Below are 16,561 nucleotides of genomic sequence, written 5' to 3' on the forward strand. Positions count from 1 at the left end.
TTTTACGGGACTCTTCCTTGAAATCATATAAAATCTGTTCGACAGTAACAGGCAGTTGGAATCTAGCGGCTGCCCACTGCATCAAGTTATGAAAACCCCCCATGTCCTTAGGAGGAGAATCAGAGGGTAGCGGAACAGGCGTAGTAGGCATCGGAATAATATATTCATCCCAGGGATCCGGAACGGGAACATTGTCCGGTAATTCACCCTCCTCAACCTCCTCTTCAGAGGAGGAAGTGTCATGCTGGCCCTGCTCAGAAGGACCCAAAGGATGAGCCGGCGTAAAAGGAGCACAGGCTCAGGTAAAGGATCAGGAACCACCACTGGTGTGGGTGGATTTTCAGAGACAGCCTGTTGAGGGGGGAATCGTTGACGGTAATCCGCAAGCATAGCTTGAAGATCCTGTATCAGCGTTGGAGGGAGGTGACTCATTTCCCTCTGGGGTGACTCCCTTCTGTGGAACTGATGTCTATGATGTGGAACCATAAGTTACTCCTGATAATATTGTTCCTGATAGTTGTCGTCGTCGTCATCCTGACATTTGATGTTAAGCTCAGAAGGATGATGAGCTATGCCATAAGGTCCCTCATAATCCTCGTCCTCATAATCATCATCTTCTACGTAAGTTTCTAAGAGGTGTGAAGGCAGAAGCGGAGAAATCTTACTATAATCCTGCGCAATGGGCCTTTGGAAAGTCTTGAGTTGAGAGAGACCAGATGACATGGGCGTCGACTGTGAAGGTACAGTAATCACCGTCGACTCGCTGATTGGAATTGGTATATTCGTCATCGACGGGTTCTTCGTCGACGGTACCACTGTCGATGGGCTCGTCGTCGACGGACCGGTGTCATCGCCGACGGGACAGACATCGACGATGTAGTAGATTTCGTTGATGGTAACGCCTTCGTCGACGATGAAGGCTTCGTCGCCGATGGATCTGACGTCGACAGTGTAGTCGTTGACGGAATCTTCATCGATGATTTTCCCATCGACGATTCTTCAAGAGCGGACTTAGTCTTAGTTGTGACTAAGATTCTGGTAGACGGAATAGGTGAGGTGATGGCCGTCGTCGAGACAGTTGCTGTCGACGATGGAGCAGAAGTCGTCACACAAATAGACGTAGACAAGGGCGTCAATAAGGCAGTTTTGATATGTTCTTTACTCACGGTTTTTGAAGATGTTTTCTTAGACTCTGTAGAGGGTAGAGACGTTGTTGACCAGAGGAAAGCTTTGGTGACCTCTGTAAAGGGTCAATGACATCATGGGAAGATTTGTGGTGCTTTCTTCCCTCACTAGAAGAGCTGTCATGCGATCTAGCTCTCTTGCTAGAAGTAGAGGCTCGATCTTCCTCCTCAGCCGAAGAGGATTTGAGCCATTAAAGTAGTCTTGCCTCTCTATCCCTAAGAGTCTTGGTAGGGAAAGTGCAGCAGATCTTGCAGTCATTTGCCTCATGCTTCGGATAAAGGCAATAAATGCAATCCTTATGTTGGCCATCAACATGGACCCTTTTCTTTTCACAGGTCCTGCAGGGTTTGAACAGAGCTTTCCTGTCCGACATTCTGAAGAGCTGAAGAGTAGAAATTGAGTGGCACTCAGGGAGACTCCCTTCCACATGACGTGCGGTGAAAATCTGAGGAGTGTGCTAGTAGCTGATTGGTTGGAGCTGACTTGTGGGGTCCTTTTTACTATAAGGAGGTAGATAGGCTACTAAGATTTAGGCCTCAGGCTTTTTCTTTTTAGCCTACTATTTATTTATGGCACTACTTTTGTAATTTACCGTGGGACTCCCGCCTCGGCGACGGGGAATGATTCAGGCATGTTAATCTATGAAAGATACCCCAATACTAGATAACCTGCTATGATCATCACATTATTGAGTTTGCTTTGGTGACCCTAGAATTTCCTTTATTAATGCTCCTAGATTGCCTGTGGTGTTGACACCATGTTAAGAGAGATTATACTGTTTTCCTGCGCAGTGCGTAATATCTGACCCCCCCCCCATGGACCACAAGATGACTCAGCTTTGTGTAGGAGCGGCGGGTGGGAAGACGGTGCTATGCTATTTACCACTGTTCTCTGCTGCTGCTCCAATCAAGTATTCTGCACATCCATGCACTGACATTCGCAGTGCCGTGCACAGTAAACAGATCAGTGTTTTGCTAATGCCTAGGCGTCTTTTGCCGCCGGCTTCATAACTTGCCCAGCAGGCACTATAGGGAGTTTCAGCACATAATTCACACAAGACACACAATTGTTTGGTCTTACTGCCTTGATATTAGGAGGGCTGGTAAAACAGTATCTTGGTTACTTGATTCATGTTGGGAGCAGCATTATCCTTTTATGCCCACTGCGCCATTTTATGCACACAGCAGCTCTATGAACCACTTGCATGCATATCACAGTCCGGTTACATTCATGTGGATACAGGTGAGTAGAGAAGGTTAGTAGTGCCCTGTATACTTATTTAGCACTGCTCTGCTCTTACGTGTGTTTCTACGCTGCCCGGATTGCGGTTCGGAGCTCCAGGGTGGTGCTCTGGGAATGCATAGGCCTGTGGTGGCTACTCACTTCACTCTCTGCCTCAGGTTCACTGTTGCAATTACGATACACCGCGCAGTTACTGTTTTGGTGTCTAATGTCTTACCTCCTTGATGTAGGGAGGGCTGATGGGTCCTTCACTGAACTTAGCAAGGCTCATTGTAGTCCAGCATGTAGTCACAGTGCCATTTTCTGATGAGTGCGGCTCCAGGAACCTTGTGCCGGTTTTATGCAATTAGCACTCACAATTGCATCTCCTTATCGGCATTGGGTGTGCAGCTTCCCCTCCGAAGGCAGATGCTTTGTTTTATTATTTAGTGTATTCTGCCATTCCGAGTATAATCGGTGTTGAACTTTCTTTCGGAGCAGTGCCGGAGAACTACGCAGCCATCTTCCCTGGAGTCCAAGCCACGCACCCAGTATTGATCTCCATTTACCAGTCTTCTTTATGATGAAGAAGAACCTAGTCTAAAATCCTTGGATCCTTTGCGATTTGACAACAATTTTTATGGTTCCTTTGAAGAGAAGCATGAAAGTTTCCATTTGAAGCTCCTTCAAATGAAGATGATGTTCTTTTCTTGGTGGACAAACTGGGGTCTCTGGATGAACTCCAACGTATAGCCTGATTGGACAATTTATATCACACATTTGCTTGACGTTATGTTCTTTCATGCAGAAGCAAAAAGGGATATTCACCCCACCCCCAAATTCTGAGAACCAGAAGGAAAAGAGGGTAGAAGCTGGGAGTCAAGCTCTTGTCTGATTGTCATTGCTTTGTGCTTGTGAAGAATCTCTCTTCTTTCCTGAAAAAATCTGGTAAGACTTTCTTTGGTTCCAATTGAAGGAGTATCCTTGTTCACATCCAGACTGTCTTTGAGGATAATTTGAAAGTCCTTGACTTCCATATTGATTGAATCCTCCTCTGAAATTCTGTGAACTTCTTGAGCCACAAGAATTAGACATCCCATATCTAAGATACTACAAAAGTCCTAATGTCTCTGCGGTGTCAGTTTTAAGACCTTGCAAAGCCTCGTCTACATGCTTGTAAAAAAGAGTGAGGCTATCAAAAGGCATATGCAGAATATTAGATTGGACATCAGTACGGAAGACTGTAGACTTTCAGGAGCCTTGTCTTCTTAGTACAGTAACCCCTGCTAGTTGGCGAAAACCTGTGTTCCAGACTTCCACTGCTACGTCAATAATGAAGGAAGGGGTAAGCAACCCTTCTTTTATGATCGTTCTCGCAGCTTCCCTCTTATCTTCAAAATGATTTCGAATGAAGGAGCGATGTGAAGCTCACCGGATGATCATAACAATCTAGAATTGCCCGGGCATTTAGGTGTCTTAATTGAGGTTGCTTCCATAGACGAACTTTTGTGGCCCAGATTATCATTGCGTTTGATATCCTTGTCTGGGAGACTAAAGTATGGCATTAATGGGGTCTTAATTCTTCTCTGAACTGCAGAAGAATTTCTTGACAGCTCTTTCTATTAATGAATGAAATTTAGAGATAACATCTGTAGAATCCTGTGGAGTCTGTCCCATCATCATTTTCACTTGGGACAATGAATTAACCTCTACTACCATCTTATCCTCCATTATCTTGTAGAAGTTCACCCTCCTCTCCATCCTTAACCGAATATACCAAATCATTGGTGCTAATTTCATCCATGTCCTCTCTGTGAAGAGATCTAGAGGATGGTGCCCTGAAGAGATCTAGAGGATGGTGGCCTTAGCGATGGAGGAGGAGGTATCCGCAACAGTTGCGAGAGGGTGAAACAGGTAAAGGAGCAGATGGCGGGGGTAGCAGAATGGGTCTGCAGCAGTTAACACCATTTTCAGATTATCGGCTGGTTGCTGTGGTAATAACTTCGTTAAAGTAAACATCATATGCTGCAACGTTGATAAAACGTCCAGCTTCACTTAACAACATCTGGTTCCATTAATATCTTGGTGGTTTCTCTCTCATTATCAATTGGAGTAGTTTGAGACTTATAATCTTGCTGATAAACATTCTTCTCCAAAAGCTGGGGCATATCATACATCCAAATTAGTTGAGCTGTAAGCCGTCATGGAGGAATAATCACTAGCCTCTTCTTGGTCTGACTGCAGTATTTGAGCTGGAGGTAAACTTGACACCGTTAATGGTGAAAAAACATCTCGTCCTAAATAACCTGTTGACAGAGTAGTTGATGGTGATTTTGCGGTCGACAGTGTGACTGTCCTCGTCAATAGTATGGTTGAAAACAGTGTAGAAGGTGTCATTGACTGTCTCGTCGTCGGCAATGCCTTTGAAGATAATGTCTTTGAAGATAAGTCTTTTGAATATTGCTTCTTGTTCACTACAAGTTGATCGCCTCTATAGTGTCTAGAGGTATGATTATCCTGCGAATTACCAAAAGAGGTGGCTGCAATCGCTGTACCAAATAAATCATGCTCAGGAAACTACACAAGTCTCCTCTAGTGCGCTGCCATCTTGAAAGTGCATGGAGGGGCACTTTTCACTGAATCCTTTCTGAAGGGCCACCTCCTTTAGAAAGAAGAAAATTATTTGTCCATAAGGAATAATGTCAACCTATTTTCTCTGTCCTTCAGAGTTTTAGTCGAAAAAGACTTACAAATATCACATACTGACGCCTTATGAATCAGATAAAGGCCAAAGATACACTGAGAATGCGGATCATCTGCGTACATCTTCTTGTTACCACAAGGTGAACAAAGTTTAAATAGAGACTTTATTTCTCTCTCAGCCATGAAGATAGTTAGTTGTCAGGACACAGGCCTCTCTGGTCCAGAAAACAGTAATCTTCCCTAAAAAAAGAAAAACACATAGTACCTCAGGGCTGGTTCACACCCAGGGCAGACCAGAATAGTAACAATTTCAGGTTCCCTGAAGGGTCACAGCACAGCTCTGCCAGGGGACCCACACACAACGAGCAGTAGAAATCTGAGCTATGGTGGCCTTTAGGGGGAGTAGGAGAGTTTAAGAATCCACCTCTTTGGCTGAAGTTTGGGTTCCTTCAAATGGCGTGGATGTGTTACTAAAGACACTAATGCAGTTACAGGCCAATGGCCCTTTTGCAATGGGTACTGTGTGCTGTACATTTTTTCACTGTTTGCTGCTATAATAATATACCAGGGATGCCCAGCATGACAACAGTGAATGATTCCAGCATGTGAATATACAAACGGTCCAATGTTGGAAAAATAAACCTTATTTAACATGTTTAGTGGAACGTGCTCGCTTTAATGGAACTAGTTACACAAAGGAAAACCGCTCCTAAATAAAAACACCAAAGAGGTGTTAAATTATATGCCTGGAACATGGAAGCGTTAATGAGACAAAACATACCACATGAAGCAGCAACAGTCCTGGCAAGTGAGGATTGATCTTTATCTCCTATAGAAACAAGACGTAACAATCTACCTGGGAATGGTCTACCTGAAAACTCAGAAACAAGATGTATTTTGGTCTTGCATTGGGTCTTCCAAAAGCCAGCCTTAACAGATCAATTTGCTTTTTCACCTTAGAGTATGCTTTTTTTCCTTTGTTTAATCCAGGCAGGGCCTGGACAGTTAGGATTTTTTTCTTAAGAGAATCTTTATGCCAGCTATTGAGCATCTGCATGTTAAAATACCGTTTATGGTTAAGCTATAGCTATTTTTTTCTGGGCCATATGAAGAATAGTCACGTTCATTGCTTAGGGTTTCACTACTAACAATTTTTCCCGCTAAACCCTTGGAGTCAGTGTGCCACCACTGTCATTTGAAAGTACTGATTTTGCTCTGGTTTCATTTTATTGACCTTACTGCAGTCCTTCGTTTAAGGGCGTTAGTGCTTTAGAATCAGCAGCTATATTTGTACCCAATTTTAAATACCCAGTGAAGTTGCTCAAGGTAACATTTAAATACCCTATATTTTGTGATAGGGTACAGTCACCATGCTAGTGTTTCACAAAAGCAGGTTAAGGGAGTCTCAAGCACATGTGTGTGCTTTAAAGGATAAAAGAACCTACACTAGCCCTGTCCAACACTCTGCCTTATGGTTCGTAGTTTTAGATTGTTTTAGAGCAGATTGCATGCCACCTACTGTTAAATCTCCATTTTATGAATGAAGTCTAGCTGGTGAAACAAGCGATCCATGCTTTATAAGCAAACACCATGATGTTGTATTAAACGTCAATTAACAGCTTTACATTACGTATTATTATTTTGTCAAATTCATCTGCCTTTTTGTATATAATTCTGTCTTTACTCAACTTATTTCAGATGATGCACCGAATTCCTTCTACAGCATCCCTAATGAATTTGGCTGCCAGGTTTCTCCATGGGGCACAATGTATCGAGCATTATACACCTCACTTTCATGCACTTCGGTGACCCCAAGACACAAAGTGAATCCATTTAAACTTTGGGCTTTGACATCATCAGGAAAACAATTCTATCCAGTCTTCCAGGACAATAGCACTTTTCTGAAATCCTCAATTTCAGAAAACAGGGAGAATTGCAAAATCATTTTCTATAGTTACCCAGCTCTAAAACACTCTTCAGTACTCTCTCACAACTAATAATAAACATCAAATCTTTTGCAAAACAGAAATCTCGGTTCTTTACATACAAGCATTCCTCTAAGAGCTGAGTCTCCTTTCTGTCTTTTAATTCCAAGACACCAATTATGGTGGGGCAAGATCGACAGATATACAACTCAACTTACAATACTGCTGCTTAATCTGGATATTACTCATGCAGCACGTTAACTTATAATGGGTATTTGCAAAGCCAAATGATCTTGCCTTTTGGACCTCTTGGCCATGCAGTTTACAGATGCTGAGTTACATTTGTAAAATTATTTTGCCAATGCTGCACAGCATTGGAGGGGAATGCTTCACCCCCCCCCCCCCCATGTGCACACCTACAGAATGACTCCAACACCTTCTCTCTTTTTTAAAATGTTATTTACCAATTCAATATAGCAGACAATTTAAATCAGCACAAGCGTGAAGGAACACCACAGAAGCACACATCTAATAGAATGCACTACAGAGTAAGGGGCGGAGAAGACAGCAGCACCGTGGGGGTAAGGAAGCACTCAGATGAGAACGAGCACAAGTAGCGGAGAGAGAAGCATACACGTGAGACAGCAGCAAAAGACAGACTCATGGAGTGCTTAGGCAAAAACAGACCGGAGAACAGTGTGGGAATGAGAGAAGCACATAAACGGGAAAGAGCAATACAGAGCAGGAGGGGGAAGAGAAACACAGAGGAGTAAGCTGGAAAACACATGCAAAAGTGGAGTGGTTAAGAAATAGACAAGTTCCCGAAAAGTGAGTAGTGGAAAGACGCAAGTAAAGAGGGCATGCTCCACTGGAGGGAGAAACATATGATGGACAAAGCAAGCTATCGAATAAGAAGCAAGCAAATGACAGTGACAAAGCAAGCCAGGCAATGTTAAGCAAAGGCAAGGCTTTAAGCCCACTGTAAGATGAGGTCTTTAGCAGCCAAACAGCTTGCGCTGTCTGGTAGGCTCGACATAAAAAGGACACTAAGGGCGAGGAGGCAACAGGGGAGTACAAACACAGTACATGAGCAAGAAAGCAACATGAAGTGTACGAGAGTTAGGGAAAGAAGCAGAAGAAAGAGTTCGGAGCACTCAAGAAATGGGGGCTGGTCTCAGGGCATGGGGTAAAGCACCTAAGGAAGGGAGCTGGAAAACACATGCATTCTAAATCATTAAAGCAAGAAGTGGAAGGATACAAGTCAGCCAATAAAATGGATAGTAAACAGGCTATGCTTCAGAGGAGGGACAAATAAAAGAAGAGGAAGGCAAGCCATTAAATAAGAAGCAAGCAAATGAGGCACAAAATAAGGCCAATCCATAGCAAACAATGGGCCGGTGGTAAGCTCACTCTAAGATCCCAACAGGTCTTTCACAGCCAGTGAGCACGCAGGGCAGGGAGACAACAGCAGAGTTTATTTTGCTGAAAAGAAAGTCATAAACTCATTGCTTCCTAGACAATTTTTAAGATTACTTACGGGAGGTGGCACGCTGCAGATGGGGAGATGCTGTCCACTAAAAACCACAGAACACCCTGGAACCTGTTGAGTATTGCATGCAGGAATATGCTGGCCTGTGCAAAGCGGTATCCCATGGGGAGCAACTGTAGTCACCGTATAGGAGACTGGTACAGAGCCCTGGTGAATCTGCATTGAAAGAACAAGACAAGTCTTTAGAAATAAAGAAGAGAACATTAGTCAAAAAATGATCAATACAAGTAAAACAAAGTATTACTAGTAGTCACATACTAACTAAAATAACAGTTCGACAGTGGTAGCTGGGGATAATTTCACTAAGCTTTACTTTCATGCTAGAGCACTTAGCTTTTCCCCTGTTAAACAGGCGCATGGTAACAGGGTGTGGCAGTCAACAGTTTGCAGTAATTCTAATATCCTTTTCTTTTTAGGAGCTCTTCCTTTTGAGCTCTACAAAAGCATTTGATTGAGGCAAATAGACCATCTGCAAACACATCGCAGAACACACAAATCCAACGTCCACCTGGTAAATAAGCTGAAAGCAAAGCAACAGGAAGAAAATGAGTGTTCATACGTGTAACTGTAATTCTCCAGTATTGGTATCTTTCATAGAGTCACAAGCTGAGGAATCTCTAGTCATCATAGTGGGAGTCCCACTGTATCATAACAAAGCAGTATGAATGATTAAAAAAAACTATAATGGAATGAACATTCACTTTCATAGCCTAACTATGTCCTTTAAAAAAAAAAAAAAGAACCAAACTTCAGCCAACCAGGCGATAGCACCCTCTAGCATATACCCAAGAGAGGCTGAATCACTCAGATTTTCAAAGCACAAGTGGGAATTCAATCCCAAGCTATAAGGGGAGATTTCAGGGTAGGAGGGTGGGTTGCATGTTAACCTATGAAAGATACCAATACTAGAGAACTACAGTTACAGGTAAGTAGGGGAGAGGAGTTGGCCTAACGGCTAGGGCAGTCAACCTCGAATCTGGGTACTGGGTTCGAGTCTCGGCAAGGACGCTGAACATCCTGTGATTCTGGGCAAATCACTAAATCTCCCCATGCCTAACAAAAATGAATGTGTCCTCATGCAACGCAACTGGTGCTATGTAAGAGAAGTGAGAGAAGCTACATCAATCATTCAGAAAAGGCCATGTTTACAACTTCTTCCGGAACAGTGGGGTGGATGAGATGCATCTTAATTCCAAAGGAAGTTAATTCCAGAGAGAGAGGGTCCCAGAAATGACAAGGACCTGCCCCAGTTTGGACCTACAAATCCAAGGGATTTTGGCCAGAAAAAGACTGGCTGAGGGCAGACACCTGAAGGAAGCATACAAATGAATTCTTGCTGTCAGGTACCCTGCGCCTGACTGATCCAGAGCTCTGTGGATCAATAGCAAGGTCTTAAAAATAACCCTCTTCCTAATAGGGAGACAATACAGCTCTCTAAGATAGGAGGAAACATGAATTTTCCGAGGCACGCGGAGAAGCGTTCGGGCTGCTGCATTTTGAACCACCTGGAACCGACTGATCAAGTAATCAGGTAGGCCCAAGTACAGTGCTTTACCATAATCAAGCATAGATGTTACCAGAGCTTGTACTACCCGTTTCCTCACCGAAAGGAACAGAAAATGGAGGAACTTCCTAAGCACTCGCAGCAGACCAAATCAAGTCCCTACTACTGCATTAACCTGTGCTAGAAATGAGAGCCCACCATCAAACTTGAAACCAAGATTTTCAACAGAGCTAGTCTGACTTAGTGGAGGGGAAGCACCCTCCAGCCAAAAGGACTGCCATTGCTCCTCCTATCTTGTACCAAAGAAAAGTAGCTCTGTTTTGCCCGCATTGCACTTATCTGATAGTGAGATAGCCACTGAAAAACGTCGCCAAACAAGTTCTGAGTTGTTTGCCAGTTAATATTACATCCCTACCCCAGGAGAAAATTAACTGGGTGTCATCCAAATATGAAACTATTTTTTGCACCCAGTCTCTGGCAAGAATGCCAGAGCAGTGAGATATATTGAATAACGTGGGGCTCAAAACGGAACGTTGTGGCACTCCCACCTGTAAATCATGAGACCCCAGCTCAAACTGTGGACACCAGACCTCCTGACCGCTACCTTTCAGGAAAGAAGCCACCATTTCCACGCCTCCCTCCTGATCCCGAAAGTCTAGAGACGTGCCAGGATTGTGGAGTGGGGTATAGTGTCAAATGCTGCTGACAAATCCAGCATAATTAGCACAGCCCTTCAGCGAACATCTAAAGCACCCTTGATGTAATCGACCACCTCCACTAGCGCCATCTCTGTGCTGCAATAGGTGTGGAATACAGATTGACTCGGATGCAGCAATTTAATGTTTTCCAGATAATGGGATAGCTGCCGATTGACATGCTTTTTCAAAACGTTTGAGAGGGCTGGAAATAACAAAATAGGCCTATAATTAGAAGAATCAGTAGCAACTACCTCTGGTTTCTTTAGCAGAGGCACATTTTTAGCCGCCTTTCAAGCCCTGGGTACTACGGCTGAAGAGAGCAAGGCATTTAGGAGATTGTTGGTCAAAGGGTTAATAACATCTGCTCCTAGAGCAAGAAGCCTCGTGGGGCATGAGTCCGAGTGAGAGCCGGACTTAAGACTGCAAATTGCTGATAGAGATCCTTCCAGAGAGTTCGGATCAAACCTATCCAGTGAGAGGGTTGAATCATAAGTTTGGCTAGGCTGCCGATTGTCACCCATCATCTTCTTCAATAGCAAAGAAGGGCCAAAGTGAGCACTAGCAACAATGCTAACTTTCATGTAAGAAATTTGCAGTCTGCTGTGTGTATAGGTTTGAATGGACTCCTCATGAGTTGAGATAGAACTCTACTTAGGTGCCAATATGGGGGAGGAGCCCTTACTGGAGGAAAAACTCTGAACAGTCCTTTCATGAACTGTTTGATGATTTTTCATGAGCACAAAGAGAGTGAATGTGAGTCATGCCTATATCTAGATATTGCAGCTAGATGTGCCTTGAGATAGCGAGATAAAATAAGTTACTTACCTGTAACTGCAGTTATCCTGTATTGGTATCTTTCATAGATTCATATGCTTTATTATTCCCCGGCGTCAAAGTGGGTGGGACTCCCACTTCGATGACGGGGAATGATTTAAGCATGTGAATCTATGAAATATACTCCAATACTTGATAAGAAATAAGCTACTTACCTGTAATTGCAGTTATCCAGTATTGGTATCTTTCATAAATTCACGTGCTTGAAACATTCCCTGTCGTCGAAGTGAGAGTCCCACCCGACGACAGAGAATGATTCAAGCATGTGAATCTATGAAAGATACCCCAATACTGGATAAAGGGTAGTATCTGCTCAGGTGAGGCTTGTAGAGGGTGGAGATTTGATGTCTGGCACCATAAGCAGAAACGTTTGCATTATAGTTTATACATTTTAAGGGGAGCTTCTGCCCATACTTTTGAGAGAATGTCCCTGAAGTCCTGAGGAATATTGAGCTCTATGAATTCCTGGAATTCAGGAGTCATGTGCATAAGTGGAGAGAGGTCAGGTCTTGATGAAGGAGCTAGCCTTGGCTAATAGTCAACAGTGTTGGGAATACTTGTAAGCAAATGTGGTTGAATTCCAACAGAAGCTCTGTTTACCAATGCTGTCTGGGCCACCTGGGCATCAGGAGGAGGCGATAGTGCTCTGCTTTTATCTTGCTGAGAACCTTCGCTATGTGAGGGATGGTGGGACCAGTCCAGACCATCTGATCAAAAAGGCATTCATCCACAATCCTGGGTGAGGGTAAAGACGTGCATAGAACTGGCATTTGTTGTTCTCGCTTGTTGTGAAGAGATCCAACTCTTGTTTGCCCCCAGAGAAAGAAGATTCTGCCCAACAAAGACGGATCCAGATCCCACTTGTGGCAGCTCTCCTGGGTTCTGAGGAGCTTGTCTGCCAAGAGATTGCTTGTTGCAGGAACGTGAGCTGTGAGCCAGTTTGAGAGTTCTTGAGTTTCTTTGGAAAGCGTCAGGGATCTCGTGCCCCCTTGCATTTTTAGGTAGTGCATGCCGGTGGTATTGTCCATGTGCACTAGCAATGAGGACCCTGCTATCCTTGGCATGAACACTTGGGAGACTGAGATAGATGGCCTTGAGCTCCAGGCAATTGATATACATGGAGCATAGAACACTTTCCTTTAAGTTTTCGGTCCTGCAGATGACCACCCCAGCCCTCCAGGGAGGCATCCTTAGTTAACACGAAGTTGGGGTTAAGAACTTGAGGCCCTTTGGAAGATGGGAGGCCTGGGACCACCAGACTAGTACTTCCTGCATTAGTGGTGTGATCTTTACAAGGTCCTCGAAAGATATTTCTGTTAGAGTCCCTTGTTTTTGTAGCTCTTCCTGTAATGGTCTCATTTTCAGGCGTGCGAGAGGGACCAGAATGATCGCTGAGGACATCATAACCAGAAGTGACTTGAACAGACGCACTGAAACACACCTTTTTCTGGTCAGTTTGAGAGCCAGTTCCATAACCTTAGTTGCCTGTCTTGGGAGAGAAAGGTTTTGTTCTGGACAGTATCTGAGGCTGCGCCCAAGAACATTATCTTATTGGATGGAGTAGTGGATGACTTTTGATAATTTACAGTGAGACCTAGTTTGTGAAACAGTTGTAGGCAAGCATCTGTGGCTTTGGATGCTTGAGATGCGTTGGTGCTTTTATCAACTAGTAGTCTAGGCAACAGACTTTGTGGATGAGGGGTTTTCAGAAAGGGACTCGAAGCCCCGCCCCTCATTTCCATTGGCTTGCGTCACCGTTTATGCTAAACGGTGGCCTGCCATTAGAAATGGGGTATTTTAGTTGCCACCCTTTCGCTTTTTGGTCCGGCCCATCCGGACTGGCTCGTCTGCTTTGCGTCTGTCGTGAAGCACTTTCTTATCTTTATGGGGCCACCTGTTTCTAATTAGCGTGGAGGCGCGCACTGCCCCGACCTCTCAAAGGAAAAAAATCTTGGTTTCGTCAAGATTTTTTTCCTTTGAGAGGTCGGGGCAGTGCGTGCCTACACGCTAATTAGAAACACATGGCCCCATAAAGATAAGAGATCGAAGACTTGCTGCTTACACAAGCAGCACAAGTCATTTGCTCTATTTCACTCACTCCACTATCCCTTTTTATCTCTCTATTTTTCTCGTCCCTCTCCATTAACGCGCCAGTCCCATCCCCCAATCCCCGTCTCCACGTTCTCTCTCCTCTACAAATCTGTCCTTCTCTTTCTATAGTTTCACTTCCCCTCTCCATTTGACTCCATCACCTCTCGTGCCCTCTCTCTAAAACAGCCCTCTGAAGCTCTCACTTATTCTGTCCACCCTCTTCTCCTCCACTCCTCAATGTCCTTCTCTCAAACTCCATCCATCGGACTGTCTTTCAATTCCAGTCTCTCTTCCTCCATCTTCGCTGACTCCCTGTTTCGACTCTGAACGCTGTCTCCCCCCTCGCTCTCTGTCTCTCCCCACACGCCTCTCGCTCCTTCCTTCCTGCCGTTCTGTTTCTCACCCCGACTCTTCTGTCTTCCTTCTTTCCGTATTCACCTCACTCTGTCTACCGCACTCTCTCCAGTCTTCTTCTCCTGTCATCTCTCTCCCGCTCTCTCTCTCCCCATCTCTCTCTTTCTTCTGTCTTCATTTGCTTTTCTCTCTCGCTTTCTTGCGCTCTACCTTTATTTCTCTTTCTGCAGCTCTCTCCTCCGTCTTCATCTCTGTGTCTTTCTTTTTCCATTTCTCGCGCTCTCTCCTTTTTCCATTACATCTCTCTCTCTCAGTGTAATCTTAGCAGTCCTTGTCTCGGTGGTGCATTCATACCGTGAGTGCTTCCGGCTGAGAGACTGCTGGTGCTCGCCTAGAAGGATATAGGCAGGCACGAGTGCCCACTGCCCTGGAGAGGACCTTGACGGCCCCCTTCGACTCTCACAACCCGGCGACTTGGAAGCAAGAAGCGGCGACGCTCACTTTACCCTCCTGACTGTGCATCATTAAACTGAACCATCATTTGGTTGTTTGGGCGTGGGGGAGGGCACCGTCGTCGTTTGCAGAGTTTTAGCTTGTGAGATTTTTCCTCGTCTCTGGTACTGTCCCGGTGAGTTAGATTTAAACTCTTCGACAAGCTGTAATGTAGCTGTGACTGAAACATGAACCGCCACCTCTCACCTCAAAGAGATCCGAGCACGTAAGCAGCCCAGTCCCTGCCGCACCGTGTGACCCTGGGGCAGCCATACTCGGTGTTAGGCGCTGCAGAGGAAAGGCTTCCACTATCTATAGCGCCTGGACGGGCAGTCTAATAGTGTGTGCTCCTCTGCTTTGCTGACCACGTCTCACCAGTAAGTGCCAATGTTTTGCTACCTGTTGGTGCGGGGCACTGGGCAATGCTTACAGCCTCTACACCCCCACTCTCACCCAGACTAAATAAAGGGAGCGTGATATATTTTATTTGGGGGGTGAGACGATAATACGTTTTAGGGATTGCTGCGTGTACCAGTGAAGTATATATCCTATACACATATGTGTGCGCGTCTTTGTAGGCACAATTTCAGAAAATTACGTTTGTTAGAACTAAGAGAGATTTGCGTTTCTCTGTTGGTCATTCCCACCCTCCTTCAGGCGCCTAGACTGGCTGAGCCCATCAGATGGCTCGAAGTGTCGTGATACCTTGTTGTTTGTCTATCTTCTAAGTTCACTGGAAGTGCAGAGTAGGGGCAAGGGCCAGGCTTGCTCGAGGACGGGTGTCTTCAACGAGTGACGAAGATATGATATGGGGCCGGTCTGTTAATAACTGACAGCTACTGTTAATGACCAGGCAATTATGAGCTCCTACTGAAGGCAAATTAACACGGGGAGTGGGTAGGTGGTAACTTAACAAGTGTAGATGCCTCCGAAGCACACTAAAGAGAAAGGTCAACTAGCCACTGTTAATGCCCAAAGGCATAATGAAGGGACGATTAGCACCTTCACCAGAGAGGGCAGTAACTTTTATGCGTGGCATTCATTTCCACTCATTTGTGACTCACTAACCCTACCAAACCTGAGCTGCACTCATTTATAGTCACCTGAAATGTTTGAATCAACGCCCCCCTCCTCACCCCCACTCCAGAGTCCAACGCTTGCGACCAGGAGCTGCTTCCATGAGAGTTCTGACTGTGTTTGGATGGCTCCTTGACGCTTTCTGCAGGGAGGGTGGTGACCCACTCACATGCGTGTTTAGCCCCCAAGACATTTCGGATGCACGCACGGTGCATGAGGTGCAAGGCTGCCCCGCTGGGGGAAGCTCAGGCTCCAGTCAGAGGAGCAGTGTGTCTAGATTTCCTGTGAAATATTGTGTGGCAGGCTAGAGCTCCTCATGCAGTGTACGCCTGCATTCAAGAGGAGGCCCTTAGTGATCTTCACTGGCTCTCTCTAGCTCAGAGAATCCAGTTTAAATCACTATGTATTGTTTTTAAGGCCCTTCATGGATCTGGACCTCTGCCGTTGCAGAAAAAGTTTGCCTGGCACGCCCCATCACGTAATCTTCGCTCTTCCACGGCTCACCTGGTTTGTACCGCCAGTATAAGAACCCCCAGGTTTGGGGGGAGAGCCTTCAGCTGGGCGGCTGCCCACCTGTGGAATAATCTCCCGCCCGATATCAGACAAATAGAAGAATACCTTCAGTTTAGGAAAAAACTTAAAACATATCTTTTCCCTAGGAGGTAGTGTAGGTTTTTCAGCTGGTGGGTAAATAAGTGCATGTAGAGGAATCACTGTCAGTCAGCGCCAGGATACCCGTGGGGTGATAGTGCGCTTTAGAAATTCTGTTTACATTACATTATAGTGAGAAGAACGGCGAGAATGTAGCCTCACGGCTAGAGCTGCCGATTTTAGAAGGTGTCAGCTCAACATCCTGTGATTCGGTGCAAATCACTTAATCTCCCCGTGCCTACCAAAAATGAATGTGTCCTTGTTTAAAGTAACTGGT

General features: G+C 45.1%; 1 protein-coding gene across 1 annotated transcript in view; it reads right to left on the bottom strand.

The window, feature by feature from the left end:
• The window catches only part of RNF38 (ring finger protein 38), a 655,055-nt gene that overhangs the window by 290,911 nt on the left and 347,583 nt on the right, over nucleotides 1-16,561 (bottom strand). Inside the window, exon 5 of the mRNA XM_085641112.1 lies at nucleotides 8,572-8,739. Coding sequence (XP_085497238.1) covers nucleotides 8,572-8,739 — 168 coding nt within the window. The remainder of the gene's footprint in view (nucleotides 1-8,571; nucleotides 8,740-16,561) is intronic.

This window comes from Triturus cristatus, chromosome 2_2, assembly GCF_964204655.1.
Source record: "Triturus cristatus chromosome 2_2, aTriCri1.1, whole genome shotgun sequence".
Classification (NCBI taxonomy): domain Eukaryota; kingdom Metazoa; phylum Chordata; class Amphibia; order Caudata; family Salamandridae; genus Triturus; species Triturus cristatus.